Raw genomic sequence first — 22,721 nt, forward strand, 5'->3', positions numbered from 1 at the left:
AAACATCTTGTTTTAAATAGGCTATACAGGCACCCTAATTGCTTCCCGTAAGATGCAGTAATCTCAATGCTTTCCACTCAAGCACATGCGTGGTCTTTCTACGGATTTAAGAAGGCTGTGGTTAAACGGTTAGTGTTCTTTGAGTACACAACAGGAAACACTGCTGAGCATATCTTCCTTTTTAGGACATACAAAACAGGCACACGCATGCAGCAGGCACACACACACACACACACACACACAAGAACACACTCCATATCAGGTATAATAGTTGAGTGGTCTTACTAAAAGTATGAAGCGGTCTATACTTCCAAGCAGACTACTAGAATTTAGGGCCTGAAAATGTTGTTAAAGTGGGTGACAGTTTGCAGGACTGATAGCTTGTTTCCTCTGTGACCTAGTTCAACACACTGCTTGAACACGGACTTGATTCCATTCCCGGTTGAAAACTTCCAGGGAATTCAGTCATGGTGGAGAGTGTGTCTTTGAATGTCAGCCAAGGAAATGACTCTGCTAAGTACAAATCTAGTGTCATGGATGTTATTTATGAAGCAAAAAGTATCCCGCTGGGCACACTGGTTGAATCAATGTTGTTTCCACGTCATTTCAATGAAAATATGTCGAACTAACGTGGAATAGATGTTGAATTGATGTGTGCCCAGTAGGATGTGTTTGGGCCTGTTAGACCTAGCAGGGATTGTAGAGCAATTAGTTTGATGATCTATGTGGCTTCATTGTTTCTCTACAGTTAAGTTACAGTGGGTCATTTGTTACATGAAACACACACACACACACACACACACACACACACACACACACACACACACACACACACAGTAGGGGTGCTGAGGGTGCTGCAGCTCCCTATTCTTTTTTCTCTGGAGTTAAATACCATTTCTTCCATCTGGAATGTGTGACAGCTTGGGTCAGGTATGGAATGCATGTGTTGCTACATCTGCTCTTTCACAGAAAACCACCATCATGACAGTACACATGCAGGGCGCTTTACATCCTGGTTGAAATTGGGGTGTCATACCACGGCCGGGACATCCTGTGGGCGCGGGCTCACAAACACATGCACACGCACACAGGGAAGCTGCAGACATTGACATTAGAAGGGGACACAACAGTGGGAACTGAATGGATCTGTTAAAACGACCATGGAAAAGCATTGTATTTTGGAAACACGTCGACCACTTGTAGGCAAGGAATGTAAACACATTTTACTTTCCTTGCCCGTGGGGACAGTTTCTCGGGCTCAAATTAAATTACTCCTGGCCAGTCAGGAAGTCCAGGATCCAGTTGCAGAGGGTGGTGTCCAGACCCAGGGTTCTGAGCTTGGCGTCGAGCTTGGAGGGAACAATAGTGCTGAACTGTAGTCAATGAACAGCATCCTCACATAGGTGTTCCTCTTGTCCAGATGTGTTAGGGCTAAGGCTGTGGCGGGCCATGAAATTTTGTTAGCTGGTTATTGTCATTTGAAAGACTGCAGGTCTCACGGTAATTGACGTTAACTAACATGAACACATTTAGCATCTCCAAGTCTCCACACATACAAGCTACTGATGTGCGCCTTTGGAACATACACATAAAATACTACTTGAGTAAAAGTCTAAAGGTATTTGGTTTTAAATCTACTTTAAATCTGCTAAACATCGAAGACAGGCATCTAAAAAAATAAAAGCATCCGGTAGTTGACTAAGTTGTGATAAAACGGCAGAGCACTCACAATAACACAGCACTCACAATAACACAGCACTCACAATAACACAGCACTCACAATAACACAGCACTCACAATAACACAGCACTCACAATAACACAGCACTCACAATAACACAGGCAGAGATCTAGTTGATCTTAGAACGCTCATTAGAGTGCATTCGGAAAGTATTCAGACCCCTTGACTATTTATACATTTTGTTACGTTACAGCCTTATTCTAAAATGGATTAAATCGTCCCCCCCCCCCCCCCCCCCTCATCAATCTACACAAAATACCCCATAATGACAAAGCAAAAGCAGGTTTTTAGAAATATTTGCAAATGTATAAAAAAACTACTGAAATATCACATTTATACCTTGGTGTAAAGTACTTAGGTAAAAACACTTTAAAGTACTCTGTACCTTCATTTACTATTTATATTTTTGATAACTTTTACTTCACTACATTCCTAAAGAATATAATGAACGTTTTACTCCCTGACACCGAAAAGTACTCGTTACATTTTGAATGCTTAGCAGGACAGGAAAAGGGTCCAATTCACTGCCTCTGATCTGGCGGACTCACTAAACACTCAAGCTTCATTTGTAAATGATGTCTGAGTGTTGGAGATAGCCCCTGACTTCCCGTAAATTAATTTAAAAAAAGATAATGGCACCATCTGGTTTGCTTAATATAAGACATTTTAAATGATTCATACTTTTATACACTGCTCAAAAAAATAAAGGGAACACTTAAACAACACAATGTAACTCCAAGTCAATCACACTTCTGTGAAATCAAACTGTCCACTTAGGAAGCAACACTGATTGACAATAAATTTCACATGCTGTTGTGCAAATGGAATAGACAAAAGGTGGAAATTATAGGCAATTAGCAAGACACCCCCAAAAAAGGAGTGATTCTGCAGGTGGTGATCACAGACCACTTCTCAGTTCCTATGCTTCCTGGCTGATGTTTTGGTCACTTTTGAAGGCTGGCGGTTCTCTCACTCTAGTGGTAGCATGAGACGGAGTCTACAACCCACACAAGTGGCTCAGGTAGTGCAGTTCATCCAGGATGGCACATCAATGCGATCTGTGGCAAAAAGGTTTGCTGTGTCTGTCAGCGTAGTGTCCAGAGCATGGAGGCGCTACCAGGAGACAGGCCAGTACATCAGGAGACGTGGAGGAGGCCGTAGGAGGGCAACAACCCAGCAGCAGGACCGCTACCTCCGTCTTTGTGCAATGAGGAGCAGGAGGAGCACTGCCAGAGCCCTGCAAAATTACCTCCAGCAGGCCACAAATGTGCATGTGTCTGCTCAAACGGTCAGAAACAGACTCCATGAGGGTGGTATGAGGGCCCGACGTCCACAGGTGGGGGTTGTGCTTACAGCCCAACACCGTGCAGGACGTTTCACATTTGCCAGAGAACACCAAGATTGGCAAATTCGCCACTGGCGCCCTGTGCTCTTCACAGATGAAAGCAGGTTCACACTGAGCACATGTGACAGACGTGACAGAGTCTGGAGACGCCGTGGAGAACGTTCTGCTGCCTGCAACATCCTCCAGCATGACCGGTTTGGTGGTGGGTCAGTCATGGTGTGGGGTGGCATTTCTTTGGGGGGCCGCACAGCCCTCCATGTGCTCGCCAGAGGTAGCCTGACTGCCATTAGGTACCGAGATGAGATCCTCAGACCCCTTGTGAGACCATATGCTGGTGCGGTTGGCCCTGGGTTCCTCCTAATGCAAGACAATGCTAGACCTCATGTGGCTGGAGTGTGTCAGCAGTTCCTGCAAGAGGAAGGCATTGATGCTATGGACTGGCCCGCCCGTTCCCCAGACCTGAATCCAATTGAGCACATCTGGGACATCATGTCTCGCTCCATCCACCAACGCCACGTTGCACCACAGACTGTCCAGGAGTTGGCGGCTGCTTTAGTCCAGGTCTGGGAGAAGATCCCTCAGGAGACCATCCGCCACCTCATCAGGAGCATGCCCAGGCGTTGTAGGGAGGTCATACAGGCACGTGGAGGCCCCACACACTACTGAGCCTCATTTTGACTTGTTTTAAGGACATTACATCAAAGTTGGATCAGCCTGTAGTGTGGTTTTCCACTTTAATTTTGAGTGTGACTCCAAATCCAGACCTCCATGGGTTGATAAATTTGATTTCCATTGATCATTTTTGTGTGATTTTGTTGTCAGCACATTCAGCTATGTAAAGAAAAAAGTTTTTAATAAGAATATTTCATTCATTCAGATCTAGGATGTGTTATTTTAGTGTTCCCTTTATTTATTTGAGCAGTGTATATACACATACACAAAGTTGAAGTCGAAAGTTTACAGACACTTAGGATGGACTCATTAAAACTCATTTTTCAAACACTCCACAAATTTCTTGTTAACAAACTATAAATCGGTTATGACATCAACTTTGTTATTGACACACGTATTTTATCCAATAATTGTTTACAGATGATTTCACTTATAAATCACTGTATCACAATTCCAGTGGGTCAGAACTTTACATACACTAAGTTGACTGTGCCTTTAAACAGCTTGGGAAATTGCAAAAAATGACATCATGGCTTTAGAAGCTTCTGATAGGCTAATTGACATCATTTTAGTCAATTGAAGGTGCACCTGTGGATGCATTTCAAGGCCTACCTTCAAACTCAGCAACTCTTTGCTTGACATGGGAAAACCAAAAGAAATCAGCCAAGATCTAAGAAATAAAAAATTGTAGATCTCCACAAGTCTGGTTCATCCTTGGGAGCAATTTCCAAACGCCTGAAGATACCACGTTCATCTGTACAAACAATAGTACGCAAGTATAAAAACCATGGGACACCGCAGCCGTCATACCGCTCAGGAAGGAGATGCATTCTGTCTCCTAGAGATGAATGTACTTGTGTGTGAAAAGTGAAAATCAATCCCAGAACAGCAAAGGACCTTGTGAAGATGCTGGAGGAAACAGGTAGAAAAGTATCTATATCCATATAACCTGAAAGGCCGCTCAGCAAGGAAGAAGCCACTGCTCCAAAACCGCCATAAAAAAGCCAGACTACGGTTTGCAACTGCACATGGGGACAAGATTGTACTTTTTTGTGAAATTTCCTCTGGTCTGATGAAATAAAAATAAAACCATTGTTTTGTTTGGAGGAAAAAGGGGGAGGCTTGCAAGCCCGAAGAACACCATCCAAACCATGAAGCACGGGGGTGGCAGCGTCATGTTGTGGGGGTGCTTTGCTGCAGGAGGGGCCGGTGCACTTCACAAAATAGATGGCATCATGAGGTAGGAAAATTATGTGGATATATTGAAGCAACATCAAGACATCAGTCAGGAAGTTAAAGCTTGGTAGCAAATGGGTCTTCCAAATGGACAATGACCCCAAGCATCCTTCCAAAGTTGTGGCAAAATGGCTTAAGGACAACAAAGTCAAGATATTGGAGTGGCTATCACAAAGGCCATCCAAAATTCACCCAACTTATTGTGGGAAGCTTGTGGAAGGCTACCTGAAATGTTTGACCCAAGTTAAACAATTTAAAGGCAATGCTACCAAATACACTCAACTAGTATGTAAACTCCTGACCCACTGGGAATGTGATGAAATAAATAAAAGCTGAAATAAATCTCTACTATTATTCTGACATTTCACATTCTTAAAATAGTGGTGATCCTAACTGACCTAAGACAGGGCATTTTTACTAGGATTAAATGTCAGGAATTGTGAAACTGAGTTTAAATGTAGTTGGCTAACACAGAACCCAAACCGATGGCGCGCGTGAGTCATCGTGCATAAATATATTTTGTCCCACTACACCAAACGCAATCACGAAACACAGGTTAAAATATCAATACAAATTCTGAACCAATTACATTAATTTGGGGACAGGTCGAAAAGCATTTCATATTTATGGCAATTTAGCTAGTTAGCTTGCACTTGAGTGCTAATTTGTCCTATTTAGCTAGCTTGCTGTTGCTAGCTAATTTGTCCTGGGATATAAACGATGAGTTGTTATTTTACCTGAAATGCACAAGGTCCTCTACTCTGACAATTAATCCACACATAAAACGGTCAACCGAATCCTTTCTAGTCATCTCTCCTCCTTCCAGGCCTGTTCATCTTAACTTATATGGTGATTGGTATCTAAACTTTCATAGTATTACCACGACGACCGGCAAAACAGTTAGCCTTTCCCATGTGGGTATGACCAATGAGGAGATGGCACGATGGTACCTGCTTCTATAAACCAATGAGATGGGAGAGGCAGGACTTGCAGCGCGATCTGCGTCAGAAATAGGAATTACTTCTATTTAGCCCTTGGCAACGCAGATGCTTGTTGGCTCGTGCAATAATTGAATAACATGGATTTCTACATTTATTTTGCGACGCGAGCGGTGTGGTCAGCCTGTAAGGTGTATGTAAACTTCCGACTTCAACTGTATATTGCTTTTTTAGCTAAACAGGTGGGGGCTCAAAATGCCTTTGGTGCGCATATGAAGTGGCTATGTTGAGCGTAAAAGTTAGCATTTGAAACAAATCCTATATGCATTTTTTTGTTGTTGTTGGCAACTTAGTTGTGAATGATACAAACCTGTGAATATGCCTTAGAAATGGAAAGACTTATGGGCTGCATGCTGCAACTATAAGCTATGAATGATTTGAGAACATGCTGTTCTCTCCAGCGATCATTATTTCACACATCAGAATATTCTCAGTTTAATCTTGCCTTTACTAATATGTTAACTTTGTTTAGATCCAGAATGGCCCATTATCAAACGGGCAGGAACAGGGGCAAGAGGATAAAGACATGTCATCCATAGGGACTCGAATAGCGAATGGAGGCCACTTTCCCACCTGTATATCCCATGTGGGGTAGGCTACTCCGGTTAGCGGTTACAAGTGCTATGCCTCCCAAACTCTGTATGCCATGGTCTCTCCAGCCCTGTTCCTGCAGTTACCCAGTGCTTAATTTGGGAAACAAAGTGAAGTCTGTTCGGGAACATGTTTTCACAACAAAACATCTTTCATTAAGCTGTTGACAGCCCCTCTCGACACGCTGTAGAAAGGAATGAAGGCAAGAGGGGAGGAGATAGATATGCAAGGTGGTGAGATATTCTGTAGCTAAAGTTAATGTGTCAGTCTATTAATTATGAAAATATAAAAAATTCCTTATTACTAGGCTGTTCAAAATACAAATTCACTATAATGTACTGTAGGCTAACTCACAATTAAATAATTTCTGCTTTTTTATTTCAGCTCATGAAACATGGGACCAACAGATTACATGCTGCGTTTATATTTTTGTTCAGTGTATCATTTTATACAGTAGTAGCACATAGAAAATACTCACTGTTACCCCAACCCCTCTCACATATTCTTGCTCACATACAGATAAATAAATAAACTAGGCCTCCCGAGGGGCTGTGCCACAACTGGCCGTGGCCGGGAGTCCCATAGGACAGCTCACAATTGGCCCAGCGTCATCAGGTTTAGGGGAGGGTTTGGCACGGGGGGCTCTACTTGGCTCATCGCGCTCTAGTGACTTCTTGTGGCGTGCCAGCAGACTGATCCCGGTCGCCAGTTGGGCGGTGTTTCCTCTGACACATTGGTGCAGCTGGCTTCCGGGTTAAGCTGGCTGGTGTTAAGGAGCGCCGTCAGACGGGTCATGTTTCGGAGGATGCATGACTCCGCCTCTCCCAAACCCATTGGAGTTGCATCGATGAGAGAAGACTGAAATTGGTGAGAAAAATAGGAAAAATAAAATACAATAGTAAAACACATTTTTTATATACAGTAAACTACACTATTCACTTCCAATATTTACATCTACATCTGTAAAAATCTAGATATCACACATGTACAGTAAATCCATTATATACACACACCATCACCTCAAGCTCAACAAGACGGAGCTGCTCTTCCTACCAGGGAAGACCTTCCCGCTCAAGACCTCTCCTTTCATGGTTGACAACTCCACGGTGTCCCCCGCCCGGAGTGCAAAGAACCTTGGTGTGACCCTGGACAACACCCTGTCGTTCTCTGCAAACATCCAAGCAGTGTCTTGTTCCTGTAGATTCATGCTCTACAACATCCGTAGAGTACGACCCTAGCTCACGCAGGAAGGGGGCCAGGTGCTAATCCAGGCACTTGTCATCTCCTGTCTGGACTACTGCAACGCACTGTTGGCTGTGTTCCCCGCTTGTGCCATCAAACACCTGCAACCTACCCCGAACACTGCATGATGTACACCCTTCCCAAGTTCACCCATGTCACCCTGCACACGCCACTGGCTTCCAGTTGAAGTTTACCTCCACTACAAGACCATGGTACTTGCAGCAAGAGGAACTGCCCCTCCCGACCATTAGGCTATGCTCAAACCCTACACTCCAACCCGAGGACTCCTTCCTACCACGTCCCTCTCAGCCCAGTCAAAGCTCCCCCACCCCCATACTACCACTGCCTTTGCTGGTGGCTACTAGAATGCCCTTACTATGACAGAGATAGCTAGGTGGGACAACCACATGTATCTTAAGATGAATGCACAAACTAAGTCGCTCTGGATAAGAGCGTCTGCTAAATGACTCAAATGTAAATGTAATAGCATGGCCTCGTTTACAGTGTATTCATACTTAGTGTCTCTTCTTCGCCTTCTCTTTTCTCTTCTGTTCCTGGTATTCAACAATCTTTTTGTGGAAAATTCCTGGGGGAAAAAAGAGTAGATTAATTTACTCCTTTATGATAAGCAAACATATACCCCAGGAACAAGCTGGCTTCATTACCATGGTAAACAACTTCAGAAATGGCTTCTAACACATAAGTAAGCATCTTTCAAATACTGTTATGTAAGTATGTAAATAAACATTTTTTTGTAACTAAATAAAAAAAACTCGTACAAGCACCTTGCTGGGGGCTTGCTGGCTGCTGCTCCACCTCCTGGATAAACAGGTCAAACATCTGGGTCTGGAGGAATTTCTTGACAAAGTGCCGCGTGGTGTTGGACTTGATGGCCTTGTAGAAGGCTCTGCTCTGGAACACCCCCGGCTGGCCACTGCTGTTCCGCGTCACGTACAAAGCAAAATGGCCGACAGTCTTCACGAAGAAGGGCAGGAAGGCTTCCGAGACCACCCTGTTCAGCTCCTCCACGGCTGAGGGGGAAATGGTACACACACACACAAACGGTCCAGGTGGCTCCTCAGCGGGGTGTCATTTGAGAGTGCTCATGAGCCATAACACTCTGGATCTCTAGTAACACAGTAAGGCATCACGTTGACCTTCCACCAGTTTGTGTTACTATGATGACACATGCTAATTTTCCTTAACCGCTCATTACTTTGAAAAGATCAAAGAAAGCATAAAGCAATCTACAGGCAACTGCCAAAATAAAGGATACACCAACGTAAAGACAAAGTGTCTTAATAGGGCGTTGGGGCACCACGAGCCACCAGAAAAGCTTCAATGCACCTTGGCATAGATTCTGCACGTGTCTGGAACTCTATTCGTCCATGAGAAATTCCATAATTTAGTGTTTTGTTGATGGTGGTGCAAAGCGCCACTCTAGAATCTCCCAGAAGTGTTCAATTGGGTCGTGATCTAGTGACTGAAACACAAACTTTAAACCCCCTATGCTCCTTTGAGACCTCTCAAAAAGTCACAGATCTCTTCTAACCATGGTAGCCAAAATAATGGGCAACTGGACATTTTTATACATGACCCCTAAGCATGATGGGATGTTTTAATTGCTTAAATAACAAAAGGGACCACACCTGTGTGGAAGCACCTACTTTAAATATACTTTGTATCCCTCATTTACTCAAGTTCTTCATTTATTTTGGCAGTTACCTGTATTTTCAAAGGTTACAGTTAATAAAAAAAGCATGTATTCATATCACATTTTAATTGTGTAATCAAAGTATGTCTATCTGAACACCTGATGTGGTACTGCAGGTGCAAAAGTGCGATAATCTCTGGACACTTCGTGAAAGAATACCCCATGCAACAACTCATTTGCATTTTGGATAAACAGCTTTTTTATATGAAAATACTCACTGGCTTTTTCTTTCCTGTTTCTTAGTGCCTGCAGTATTTCATCTTGAAGCTTAGGGGGCAGAATAGACTTCTCATCCCCGATCTATGAAACAGATGAACCATATTCAATGGTATGACAAAGCAAAAAAATAATTTCCCCCCATAGTTTTAAAGCTGCAATATGTAACTTTTTGGGCGACCGGACCAAATTCACATAGAAATGTGAGTTATAGGTCTGTCGCTCATTGAAAGAAAGTCTAGGAAGCGGTAAATCGGTTTCTTTGTGCGTTATTTCTCTGCTTCCCGTTCTTAAGTTTTGTTTGTGTCTTTTAACTTTTCGGTTTTGTACACCAGCTTCAAACAGCTGAAAATACTATATTTTTGGTTATAGAAAATATATTCGAAAGCAGATAATTTATTTTTGTTTTAGAGTTAATATCATGCAATTCTACACATTTTGCCATGGGGCATAAAGAAAATGTTAGTTTCTAAGCACGTTTGCAGCAATTCTACATATTTTGCCATGGGGTGGGGGAAGAAAATTAGCTGTTTTACAGCCAATTTCCTACCATTGAACACATTTTGCCAAGGGTGGAGAGAAATGTTTGAAGTTTTGAATATGAAATCTGAGTAAGACTGTCTAACAAAAACAATGGGGGCCCCCCGGCCGGTGATTCAACTACAATTACTAAGTCTAGATAATTGTTAAGTTAGTCTAGAGGCCAATTAAAACAATGTTAGCTGACATGGGCTAACTGAGTGACTTTCAGTGACTGACTGACATAAGAGAAAAACTACTGATGCACAACCAAGTAAAAAAATTGCACCTTGTGTATTCTAACTTGCAACAGTAAGTGAAGACCCCACCAAGTTAAAAAAATATATATACAGTACCAGTAAAAAGTTGACTCAAACCCTTGAATGAGTAGGTTCTTCTTTCACAATTTTCTACATTGTTAAATAATAGTGAAGACATCAAAACTATGAAATAACCAAAAATGTGTTAAATCAAAATATATTTTATATATGAGATTCTTCAAAGTAGCAACCCTTTGCACACTTGGCATTCTCTTAACCAGCTTCACTTGGATTGATTTTCCAACAGTTTTGGAGTTCCCACATATGCTGAGCACTTGTTGGCTGCTTTTCATTTGATTTCAGGTTGGGTGATTGTGGAGGCCAGGTCATCTGATGCAACACTCCATCACTCTCCTACTTGTTCAAATAGCCCTTACACAGCCTGGAGGCGTGTTTTGGGTCATTGTCCTGTTGAAAATTAAATGATAGTGGGACTAAGTGTAAACCAGATGGGATGGTGTATCGCTGCAGAATACTGTGGTAGCAATGCTGGTTAAGTGTGCATTGCAAATAAATCACTGAGTGTCACCAGCAAAGCACCCCATCACACCTCCCCCTTCATGCTTCACGGTGGGAACCACACATGCAGCGATCATCCGTTCACCTACTCTGCGTCTTACAAAGACACGGCGGTTGGAACCAAAAATCTCAAAATTGGACTCAGATTTCCACCAGTCTAAGGTCCATTGCTCGAGTTTCTTGGCCCAAGCAAGTATCTTCTTATTGGTGTCCTTCAGTAGTGGTTTCTTTGCTGCAATTCAACCACGAAGGCCTGATTCATGCAGTCTCCTCTGAACAGTTGATGTTGAGATGTCTGTTACTTGAACTTACCATCCATTCTGAGGATGGTAACTCGAATGAACTTATCCTCTGTGTCTTCCTTTCCCGTGGCAGTCCTCATGAGAGCCAGTTTCATCATAGCACTTGGTTTTTGCGACTGCACTTGAAACTTTCAAAGTACTTAATTTTCCAGATTGACTGACCTTCATGTAAAAGTAATGGACTATCATTTCTGATTATTTGAGCTGTTCTTGTCATAATATGAACTTGATCTTTTACCAAATGGGACTATCTTCTGTTAAACACCCCTACCTTGTCACAACACAACAATTGACTGGCTCAAACACATTAAGGAAAGAAATTACACAAATTCTAGGTGACTACCTCATGAAGCTGGTTGAGAGAATACCAGGAGTGTGCAACGCTGTCATCTAGGCAAAGGGTGGCTACTTTGAAGAATTTCAAATATATTTTGATTTGTTTAACACATTTTTGGTTACTACATGATTCCATGTGTTATTTCATAGTTTTGATGTCTTCACTATTATTCTACAGTAGAAAATAGTAAAAAAAATGAGTAAGTGCCAAACGTTTGACTGTATATCTGAGGACCTTCAAAAGAGGGGCCCCATTCCTGCTCTACACTATACTTGCTTGTCTTGTCACAAACTGAAATTAGGCAAACTATTAGAATTTTAGCACCCAGGAAATGGTGGAGCGATTTTTGCATAGTGCATGTGTAAGTGCAAAACAGTGAAAAAAATAATTTAAATTCAAAAGCATGCGTTCAAGTAAATGTGATACTTAATTGTGTCTGTAAACGTAGGCCATTCGTTCCACTCTTTAGACACCACAGGACAGATCTTTCAGACACTTACTTGAACTAGGAAAGTGTCCTTCCTATCCTCTGACAAGTCCACCACAAGCAGCTGTGTTAGGGAAAACAGAGCCTACAATGAGTATTTCAACACCAATCCATCACTATTACAACTAGACTCCCAAACGTTCCATCCAGTCATTCAGGGGCTCTCAAATCATCTATCCTTGATTCTTCGCATCTTCACCTCATCAAAACGCATTGGAGGAGAAGGCCTGAGGGGAGGGACCTTTGACCTCCTCCAATACATTGAGGCGGCAAGGAAAGATGCATTGAGATAGACCGTGGCTCTGATCCAGGAACAACCCCTTAGCCCCTACCACCTTGGAAGTTCCTGTGCTTTAACAGAGAGGCTAGCAGACTTTGCCATATTGCTTATACCTATCCAAGTGCCTAGGGATAATGGGTTGTTTCTGAAAGGTCCACATTAGCAGCTCTAATGTTTAACGTTTTTCTGGTGCTAACATTGCTGTAGTCTCAGGGGGCCATCCTTCTACTATTCAAAGTCTCTACCATACTTTACCCCTGGTTAGAGTCTTCCTGCTGACAGGTTCCCATGGCTTTCGGAATGTACATGATCTGGGTGTCCGAGGCTAATGGGGGGGGGGGGGGGGGGGGGTTGGGTGTGTGTGACTCACGTCGGTCTGGTCTGTGACCTGTTCCATTAGCCGCTTCTGCACTCCCAGCAGGTAGGGGGTGGGGGCCATAACAACGTCGATGAGGATCTCAGGGACTATGGAGATGAAGGTGTGTTGCCAGGTGAATGGATAGAGGAGGGCGGCCACAGCGTGGATCACCTGGGACAGGGTGCTGGGGAGGGGTCAGACTTATTCAGTGTGTGTGAGAAGTTAAGCTCTCAATTGACGAAGTTGACGCATGCGTGTCTGAGACGACTAAAATAATGGTGTGTGCACGGTACCTGAGCTCCACGGCTATGAAGACGATGCGTCGCTCCATAACGGCGGCAGCGAACACCAGCACCACCTCCTCATTGGTCAAGCAACGGAAGAGCGTGCGGAAGTCCACGTGCTCCAGCCACGAGTCCACCGGCCGCGTCAGACTGATGATCTGGAGGAGACAGTCAACTCTTATCTACACGTTAATACTGTGACCCACATGTTATATACAGTAAATGTCCCCATCGTCACCAACGTGTTACATACAGTAAGGTAATACAAAGTTGATTTATTGTTGAATGGATTTCTTTAGTTTTTTGTAATGCGAGCAAGCGGGGAACAACTTTACCTCGAGATAGTTCAGCCTCTTGATAAGCATGGCTTAACTCTTGGTATAATGGCAAAGATTTTGGCATGGCAGTCACAGGGGACAGGGTTTAAGTCCTAGTCGGAGTACCCTCCTAATTAACTACAATAGTACCATTGAAAGCATGTCCCAGCCACATCTGCGGCACAGTTGATTTTTCAGAGGCATAGTTCAGCTTCAATATTTCATAATGAGTGTACTTGCTGAAATATATTGCAGTTTACTAAAGTAATCATACCTAAACGTACAGATACAATACAGCAACAACTAGAGTGTGTGTGGGGGTTAATTGTGAAAAAAGGACCTGAAAGATGGAATGTTGCAGGATGGGATTGGTGTTAGTGGGATTTTATCCCTGGGGGAACATTGAGTAAGAGGGCAGGATCAGACACAGCACCCCACACACATCAGTGCTGCATGTGTGTATAGACCACACAGATGTTTTGTTTAACCAGTCATGTACCACACTTTCCCCAATGGTGCCAGAACAGTAACTTGGGGTTATCCAAAATGAATGCAAATGACTAAACATACACACTGTGGAATGTGTGTACACAAATGTCCACTATTCTTGCAGGTATTGATGTTCCTATTTTCATGTTGGCTGTGTGTGTCACCTCTGCCCTAGTGCATCTCTTTTCTTACCAGCATTATTCCAAGCTAAATGGATTTCCTTTTCTGTCAATGCATCTCCACCTGCTGGCATGGTCTCCTTTTTCACTAGCTGTGTGTGTGTGTGTCCCCGTCCAACTGTCTTTGTGCATCCTGTTAGCGTTGTGTCTCCTAGATCTCCAGCTGTGTGCTTTATTTTTTACTTCCTGTAGCTTGGAAGAGGAGTACCCCTCATCCAGAAACTCTTTTCTCCTGGCCTGGATGATCAGATTGGTGACCGGGCCTGAGTAGGTTTACACCATATTGCTTGTCACCAATCAATGTGGACATTTCTCAACTTTTGGAACTGTGTATTCTGGTTTTCATTACAATGAATTACAACCAATTATTCCCATCATTCTAATGTTTTGTTATGATGTGCCCTAATGAATACCACCCAGGTCTCAAGGAAGACCATGGAGTCATTCCATGTCATTTCAGCAAGCCATAAAACATTTTGTTGAAAGGAAAATGTGAATCTAATTTATTGCACCCAATTTGGCCCTTTTATAGGACTCACACAATATTCAACAAATATAGTACCCAACATACAATTTGGACCTAACATCATCCTACCATCGGGTAGACATGATGAATCCAATAAAATAGTCACACATGGACCTCCTAAACCCCACCCCAACAACCAGTATACAGTATCAGTTCTCTATATCTGAGAAGTAGTATGGAGCTGCGGCTTGGAGTTTTGCTAACTCACCCATTCAATGTATTCCCTGTGATTCTGTTCCCCCCCCCCTGTTAGCCATTGAAGTCGTTTATTTACCATAAATTAGTGTGAAAGTACCAGGGGTGTATCCATTACGGAAACCATTCACCGTTTGAGAACCAAACGGAAGTGAACAGAGCAAAACAAGAGTTTATATTGGACAAATTCAGGTAGGTCCCTCCCTGTTCCGTTTAAGAAACATTTTGCAACAGAATCGGCGTAATGAATACGCCCCCAGGTTTTGCCCACTAGATGCTGCGGTTCCTTTTATACATTCTCCTGAAAGCAAGTCCTTCTCTTAGAAACCTAATGCTTCAACCCAACTCTACTTGAATAGTCCAACAAATGGCAGCTCTGAGGGCTGTCCCTATGGTGCAATTCTCATATGAAGACTTTTCCTACATGCCCAAAACTTTGATGGAGAAATGGGCTATGACTAAAATGTTGTGACAACTAATAAAATACAATTATAAACCATTGCGTGGCAGTCATATGTTTTTCAATACAATTACTAGAAAACATCTTTATATGTAATATGATTAGTGATATTTACCATTAAACACAACACCAGACAGTGTGTTTGGGACTTTTACCATTGAAGACCATAACATTGAAACCATTAGAACTGCGGTAGCCTAATGGTTTGCTTGTTCACCAGGAATTGTCTAACTAATCCAGACCTTTTTTTGAAGAGAATAAACCACACAGAGTGTCCGTTTCCTGGACACAGATTAAACCTAAGAGAAGGACAAACTAATCCAAACTGAATTGCTTTCATGGAAGACTGGCTTGAATTGTGAGAATGACCACACTATTTATTTTCACCATCAGCAAAAGCTATTGGTTTTCTACCCAAGGTTGCATGAAAATGTTGTGATTAAAATTATTAAACGAGACCAGAATAATTGATAAATGGCCTTGGCAGTAGCAGGAAGAGCGACATGTAGCGGGAAAAATCTGGTACTTTCACACTCATTTTTGGTAAATAATGAAAGGGACTTCAATCAGGTGAAAAAAACCCATCCCATTCACAGGGAATACATTACATAGGATAAAGAAGCAATAGTTCGAGCCTCAGCGCCATACTAATGGTCAGACAGAGAAATTATATTGCATCCTGGTTAGGGTGGGATTGGCGTGTAGGTGCTCCGTCGGTGGCTTTTGAGTATTTCATTGGATTCCTCATGTCTTAGAAATAATTATGGTCCAAATTGGATGCTAGAGATCAAATTATATTTCAACATGGTAATGTTTCAGGAATGCTAATCATCGGTTTCTAACTAAAGAAATGATTTCGACAATCTGAGATGGTCGAAATCGTCTTGTGTTATACTAACTTAGTCACATTACTAAGTCAGGGTGCTAACCTCGGTGCCCTTGTCGGGAATGAAGCTCTTGATCTTGACAGTGTTGCCTGGGGCGGGGAACGCTGCCTCCCTAAGGCTCTGCATAAACGGGTAAATCATCGCCATGGAGATCTGGTGTCGCTTCTCCACCTCGTCAAAGATCTGCACCAGAAGACCGACAGGAATATTCCAACTCAGATATCGTCATTGGATTGTGCACCACTGGAATAATAACAATTACCCTACACACACATTTCCTTAGTGCACATTTCAGTGGGTGAACTTCAAGCCCTTCACAAAACCAACAGAAACCACAATGAATGGTGCAGCAGTAATAAGTGTATGAGGAAGTAAACTGTGGGGCTTAGTATTCCCACTAGCCTAAGTGATAGTGTAGTGGTGGTGTGTGTCAATATTCATGTCAAAAGATTAGGTGCACCACTGAAAAATGAGTTTTTTTTTAAATCAGCTACTTCAACTTTGACCACAGACAGGGGCTAATGATAAAGTCCCACAAAGAGGGAGAACATACGAACCGTACACGGTCTAGGACATTTCAAAACCCCCATACCAATCTAATAGGCTCATACATCAAGGTAATTGTCTCGTACCATAACACATCGTTACATAAACACAGTAACGCAGTCCAATTTCACACACACGACTGAATAAAGGTATGAACAGTTGTCAGAATTGCGAGAGGTGCCCATCACATCCAGTTCTACTTAAGTGGAAGGGTATCTTTTTATTTTTTCCGATAGGGGAGGTTATAGCTGTTGACATGTCCAAAGGATTTCCACAAAACTGTGATAAGGTGAGAACTACCTTGGTCTTAGTAGCTTTAAAGGGATAGTTATTAACTTATTTTACCGACTTACCTACAGTGTTGTCGTCTCGTCCAAACTGCTTTTAAGTTTGTTCGCTGGATATTTAGCAATGGCCAGAATCTCCTGGCTAGCATTTTTGGAGCATGTAGCAGTGTATGGAAATTGATTGTATCAGTTCAAAAACACACAAAAAAGTGGCCTATATCCCTTTAAATGGTGAAATCTGAGTAAGCATCGATACACCCAGGGATCTGCCCAGTTCCACTCATCCATGCTGCAGTCTCTGTGCAAAACACTCGTTGACAGCCGAAAGCCAATAACCTTTGAGCGGGTTACCTTGGAGAAGAGTCCGAAACAAGCCAGGCTGCTAATGATGCAGAAGGCTTCGGGGGGGCGCGCTCCGTTGCCGTGGGGCTAGACGAAAACAATGGAGAAACAGACAGAGGGAGAGAGGAATAAGGAGACATGTCACACTCTAATAAATCTTAAAAAGTAGAGCATCTGACGTGAAAAACCAAAGTGAAACTTACCAGTAGCCTTCTGCAGTATCCATTCCTTCTGCTGCCATCGATCTCAGTCAAGACAAAGGAGAATGTCTCACTAGAGAAGTGTGTGAAAGAGAGTATTTATATTTGATTATCAGTAACACACCCAGCTTTCCCACTAGGAAAAATGATGGACATTCATATCAGGTGCAGCGTTACCTGTGGTACTCTGTTAGGGGAGCCCAGCTGATCCCCTCTGGGAAACAGAAGAGCGTGATTGCCTTCAGGGTCTTCTCCTCCTCCTCTCTTTGGAATCTCACCATCCCATCCCTCTGAGAGAGAGAGAAAGAGAGCGAGAGTTGGAAAGTATTCAGACCCCTTCCCTTTTTCCACTTTGAGGAAAAGGCTGTAACGTAACAATCTACACACAACACGCCATAATGTGAAAGCGAAAACAACTTTTGAATTTTTCGCAAATCAAAAAAAATGTATAAAATAAAAACGACCTTATTTACATAAGTATTCAGACCATTTACTATGACTAGAAATTGAGCTCAGGTGCATCCTGTTGCCATTGATAATCATTGAGATGTTTCTAGAACTTGAGTCCACCTGTGGTAAATTCAATTCATTGGACTTTTTTTGGGGAAAGGCACACACCGGTCTATAGAAGGCCCCACAGAAAAAAATATTGAATCCATTTTAGAATAAGGCTGTGACGTAACAAAATGTAGAAATAGTCAAGGGGTCTGAATGCTTTTATTTTTTGGATGCCTGTCTTCGATGTTTAGCAACCCTCCTACTTTTCTTGCTGAATGCCTACCTGAACTATTGTCTCCTACCTCCCTTTTAATCTTCAAGGACTTCCATTGCACTTTTAATTTCTTCACATTTTTCCTTCATATCTCTTTTTGGAGACATGCAGTGTGTCCAACTAGCGGACTCACCTTGGGAAACTGGTAGGTGATCTGCGGCTCGTAGGCCCCCTCTTTGGACTTCTTGAGGCTGACCACCACCAGGTACTCAAAGAAGTACTGCCCGCTCATGTAGCGCTGCTCCCTGGCTGTGGTGTCCACCGGAGCTGAATCCAGAGACTCCTGACATGGCTCCTTCACCCCTGCAGCGACAACATTGTCATGTGTAAGCAGAAGCTTACTATATAGTAACATATTTTAAAATGGTACCCTTGTGGCTTAATGGCAGCTAAACTTATTAACATTTAGTAGTTTGTCTTTTTATCCACTTTGTTTTTGATAGTTAAATAAGAATTGATTAATAATCTGATTTGTCCAGGTTGTATAACACTGCGATGTTGAAAAGTGTATGCTAGCTTGCTGGAACTGGGAGCTGTTTTGGTTAGAATGCGGACATCGGCTTCAACGGCAGTGGAGAAGTGCAGTGAGAGGATTGCGGAGATAGTCCCGTAGAGATCAGGACTACTTTGATGATTACCAATGCCTAACACTGCGATGTTCTCCACTGCCGTAGGCTTTCTGGCGCCAGCGGCTGCCGTGACATCTCCCAAGTGGGTGCTACACAGTAGTGCAAAGGACTAGCTACAGTACCTACCACATCCATAACATGCTGACCAGACCGGACACGTCGTATGCGCGAGCGTCGCATGCGCGAGCGTCGCAAGATAAATTTAGAAATCCATGTTATTCAATTATTGCACCCACACTGCTCACGCGCGCCAATGAGCATCTGCGTTGCCAAGGGCTAAAATAGAAATCATAACTATTTCTGACGCAGATCGCACTGAAAGTCCTGCCTCTCTCATCTCCTCATTGGTTTATAGAAGCAGGTACCCACGTGCCATCTCCTCATTGGTTATAACCATGTGGGTGATTGAAAGACAAACTGTTTTGCCGGTTATCGTGGTAATACTATGAAAGTTTAGATCACCATATAAGTTCATCAATAAAAAGCCTGGAAGGAGGAGAGATGACTAGAAACTAGGCCGATTAATTAGGGCCGATTTCAAGTCTTCATAACAATCGCAAATCGGTATTTTTGGACACCGATTTGGCCGAATTTTTTTTAACACCTTTATTTATCCTTTATTTAACTAGGCAAGTCAGTTAAGAACACATTCTTATTTTCAATGATGGCCTAGGAACAGTGGGTTAACTGCCTTGTTCAGGGGCAGAATTAGATTTTTACCTTGTCAGCTCGGGGATTCAATCTTCCAACCTTACAGTTAACTAGTCCAACTCTCTAACCACCTGATTACATTGCACTCCACAAGGAGACTGCCTGTTACGCGAATGCAGTAAGAAGGTAAGTTGCTAGCTAGCATTAAACTTATCTTATAAAAAAAACAATCAATCAATCATAATCACTAGTTATAACTACACATGGTTGATGATATTACTAGTTTATCTAGCGTGTCCTGCGTTGCATAAAATCGATGCGGTGCGTATTCGCGAAAAAGGACTGTCGTTGCTCCAATGTGTACCTAACCATAAACATCAATGCCTTTCTTAAAATCAATACACAAGTATATATTTTTTAAACCTGCGATATTTAGTTAATATTGCCTGCTAACATGACTCGTTGCGAACAGTGAAGACTATTTCTTCCTAACAAAGACAGCCAACTTCAAACGGGGGATGATTTAACAAAAGCGCATTTGCGAAAAAAGCACAACCGTTGCACGACTATACCTAACCATAAACACCAATGCATTTCTTAAAATCAATGCACAGAAGTATATATTTTTAAACCTGCATATTTAGCTAAAAGAAATCTAGGTTAGCAGGCAATATTAGCCAGGTCAAATTGTGTCACTTCTCTTGCGTTCATTGCACGCAGAGTCAGAGTATATGCAACAGTTTGGGCCGCTTAAATTAGCCAGAATTTTACGTCATTATGACATAACATTGAAGGTTGTGCAATGTAACAGGAATATTTAGACTTATGGATGCCACCCGTTAGATAAAATACGGAACGGTTCCGTATTTCACTGAAAGAATAAACGTCTTGTTTTCGAGATGATAGTTTCCGGATTCGACCATATTAATGACCTAAGGCTCGTATTTCTGTGTGTTATTATGTTATAATTAAGTCTATGATTTGATAGAGCAGTCTGACTGAGCGATGGTAGGCACCAGCAGGCTCATAAGCATTCATTCAAACAGCACTTTCGTGCGTTTTGCCAGCAGCTCTTCGCTGTGCTTCAAGCATTGAGCTGTTTATGACTTCAAGCCTATCAACTCCAGAGATTAGGCTGGTGTAACCGATGTGAAATGGCTAGCTAGTTAGCGGTGTGCGCGCTAATAGCGTTTCAAACGTCAACGTCAGACTTGGAGTGGTTGTTCCCCTTGCTCTGCATGGGTAATGCTGCTTCGAGGGTGGCTGTTGTCGATGTGTTCCTGGTTCCTGGTAGGGGCGAGGAGAGGGACGGAAGCTATACTGTTACACTTGCAATACTAAAGTGCCTATAAGAACATCCAATAGTCAAAGGTATATGAAATACAAATTGTATAGAGAGAAATAGTCCTATAATTCCTATAACTACAACCTAAAACTTCTTACCTGGAAATATTGAAGACTCATGTTAAAAGGAACCACCAGCTTTCATATGTTCTCATGTTCTGAGCAAGGAACTTAAACGTTAGCTGTTTTTAAAATGGCACATATTGCACTTTTACTTTCTTCTCCAACACTTTAATTTTGCATTATTTAAACCAAATTGAACATGTTTCATTATTTATTTGAGGCTAAATTGATTTTATTGATGTATTATATTAAGTTAAAATAAGTGTTCATTCAGTATTGTTGTAATTGTCATTATTACAAATACATATTTATTTTAATTTTCTATTATTATATATTATTTAAATCGGCATCGGCTTTTTTGGAGTGTTTTAAGGCCTTATACTCACGACCTCTGTTGAGTTTGCCCCGGAATGAAGACCACATTGTGCTGAGCCTCTTGAGGGCACCTCTCTCAACCTCCTCATCCTCACTAGGCTGGACAGTTCCTAGAGGGGACCACCGGACCAACAGATGATTAGTAACTCCAACACAAGGGTCATGTTACCAAATGAAACGAAATGAACTGAAACCGGGAGGGACTAGCTGGACTTGTTTAATAAGAAACGCTTATTTTTCTGTTGCAAAACGTGTATAAAAAAATATATATATTTGGAGTGCCCTATTGAACATGACCAACACGTTAACCTGTTACAGGAGCTTTGGCACCTAAACCTTACATTCATCTGCCTTGGGATTGACCAGATGAAAAACAAGGACCCTGTGACTGATGTGCTTATAACACATTAGGGATATATGGACCACTTCAAACAATGTGAAATCATAAAATGTACAACAATGGAAACAGCCAAAGTAGAAGATTGCAATTCTGTGCTCTGACCTTGCTCATAGGTTAGTCATCAGCGAACTAATCTACGCTCAAACAAGAAAACACTGGAGGCACCTGTGGAGAGTCATTACATTATCTCTAATGTGTGTATTTTCCCTTTAAACTTTTGATACCGTTATTTGGTTAACAGTATGCTTTTATGGTTACAAGGCTCCTGGGCCAAACAAAGCCATGGAACACACTGCTAGAGCTATAGGTAGAGTCAAAGTGAAAAATGTGTACTGTGCCCAATAAGGCCTACTGTAACTACTCACTGAGGTCACATGATGGGGCGTCTTTCTCTTTCCCATTGGCAGCGCCTTGAGGTTGCTCACCTGTTCAGGAGAAAGTCATTCTGTGAAACTGGGTTGTCATAAAGTTCCCACAATGTCAGAGGTTCCACCTTATTGAAACATACTGAACCAACAAAACTGTCCAGAGCAATACATAGGCTGGCTTATGGCCAAAATGACCACATGGTTTGCCAGTTGATAAATTGTCCACCAATGACATTACCTAGTGTGTGTGTAACAGTTAAACCATTAAACGGACACTACAGTGTTGCAGTCAACCAAAATGACTGAACATGTGTCCAATTTAATTTCCATGCTCACCATTATGGTTTAGCACTGTGGAAACAAGAGGACAAAACATGCACAGTTCAGCTAGGGCTGGGAAATAAATCGAATTTGATTCATTTGAATGTATGTTTTTGCACTATATTAAAAAATGCCTGTAACACAGAATCAATTTTTTTTTGTATTTTTATGAGCGTTTATGTACGATTGTTCTCATGTCTTTTCCATCTT

General features: G+C 42.2%; 1 protein-coding gene across 3 annotated transcripts in view; it reads right to left on the reverse strand.

Annotated features, from left to right (window-relative positions):
* Positions 1–6,938: 6,938 nt before the first annotated feature.
* The window catches only part of LOC129860462 (DENN domain-containing protein 2D-like), a 37,345-nt gene continuing 21,562 nt past the window's right edge, over positions 6,939–22,721 (reverse strand). For 2 of the 3 annotated variants that reach the window (XM_055930860.1, XM_055930858.1), the window contains exons 2-15: positions 22,188–22,247; positions 21,434–21,532; positions 18,494–18,663; positions 17,766–17,878; positions 17,592–17,661; positions 17,398–17,475; positions 16,256–16,396; positions 13,170–13,318; positions 12,889–13,060; positions 12,252–12,302; positions 9,757–9,838; positions 8,610–8,855; positions 8,340–8,410; positions 6,939–7,440 (exon numbers count right to left, since the gene is read on the reverse strand). In XM_055930860.1, the coding sequence (XP_055786835.1) occupies positions 8,340–8,410; positions 8,610–8,855; positions 9,757–9,838; positions 12,252–12,302; positions 12,889–13,060; positions 13,170–13,318; positions 16,256–16,396; positions 17,398–17,475; positions 17,592–17,661; positions 17,766–17,878; positions 18,494–18,663; positions 21,434–21,532; positions 22,188–22,247 (1,502 nt within the window). In that variant the 3' untranslated portion in view covers positions 6,939–7,440. The remainder of the gene's footprint in view (positions 7,441–8,339; positions 8,411–8,609; positions 8,856–9,756; positions 9,839–12,251; positions 12,303–12,888; positions 13,061–13,169; positions 13,319–16,255; positions 16,397–17,397; positions 17,476–17,591; positions 17,662–17,765; positions 17,879–18,493; positions 18,664–21,433; positions 21,533–22,187; positions 22,248–22,721) is intronic. The other variant, XM_055930859.1, reaches the window with a different exon arrangement.

The sequence above is a fragment of the Salvelinus fontinalis genome, chromosome 8 (assembly GCF_029448725.1).
Source record: "Salvelinus fontinalis isolate EN_2023a chromosome 8, ASM2944872v1, whole genome shotgun sequence".
In the NCBI taxonomy this organism is placed as follows: domain Eukaryota; kingdom Metazoa; phylum Chordata; class Actinopteri; order Salmoniformes; family Salmonidae; genus Salvelinus; species Salvelinus fontinalis.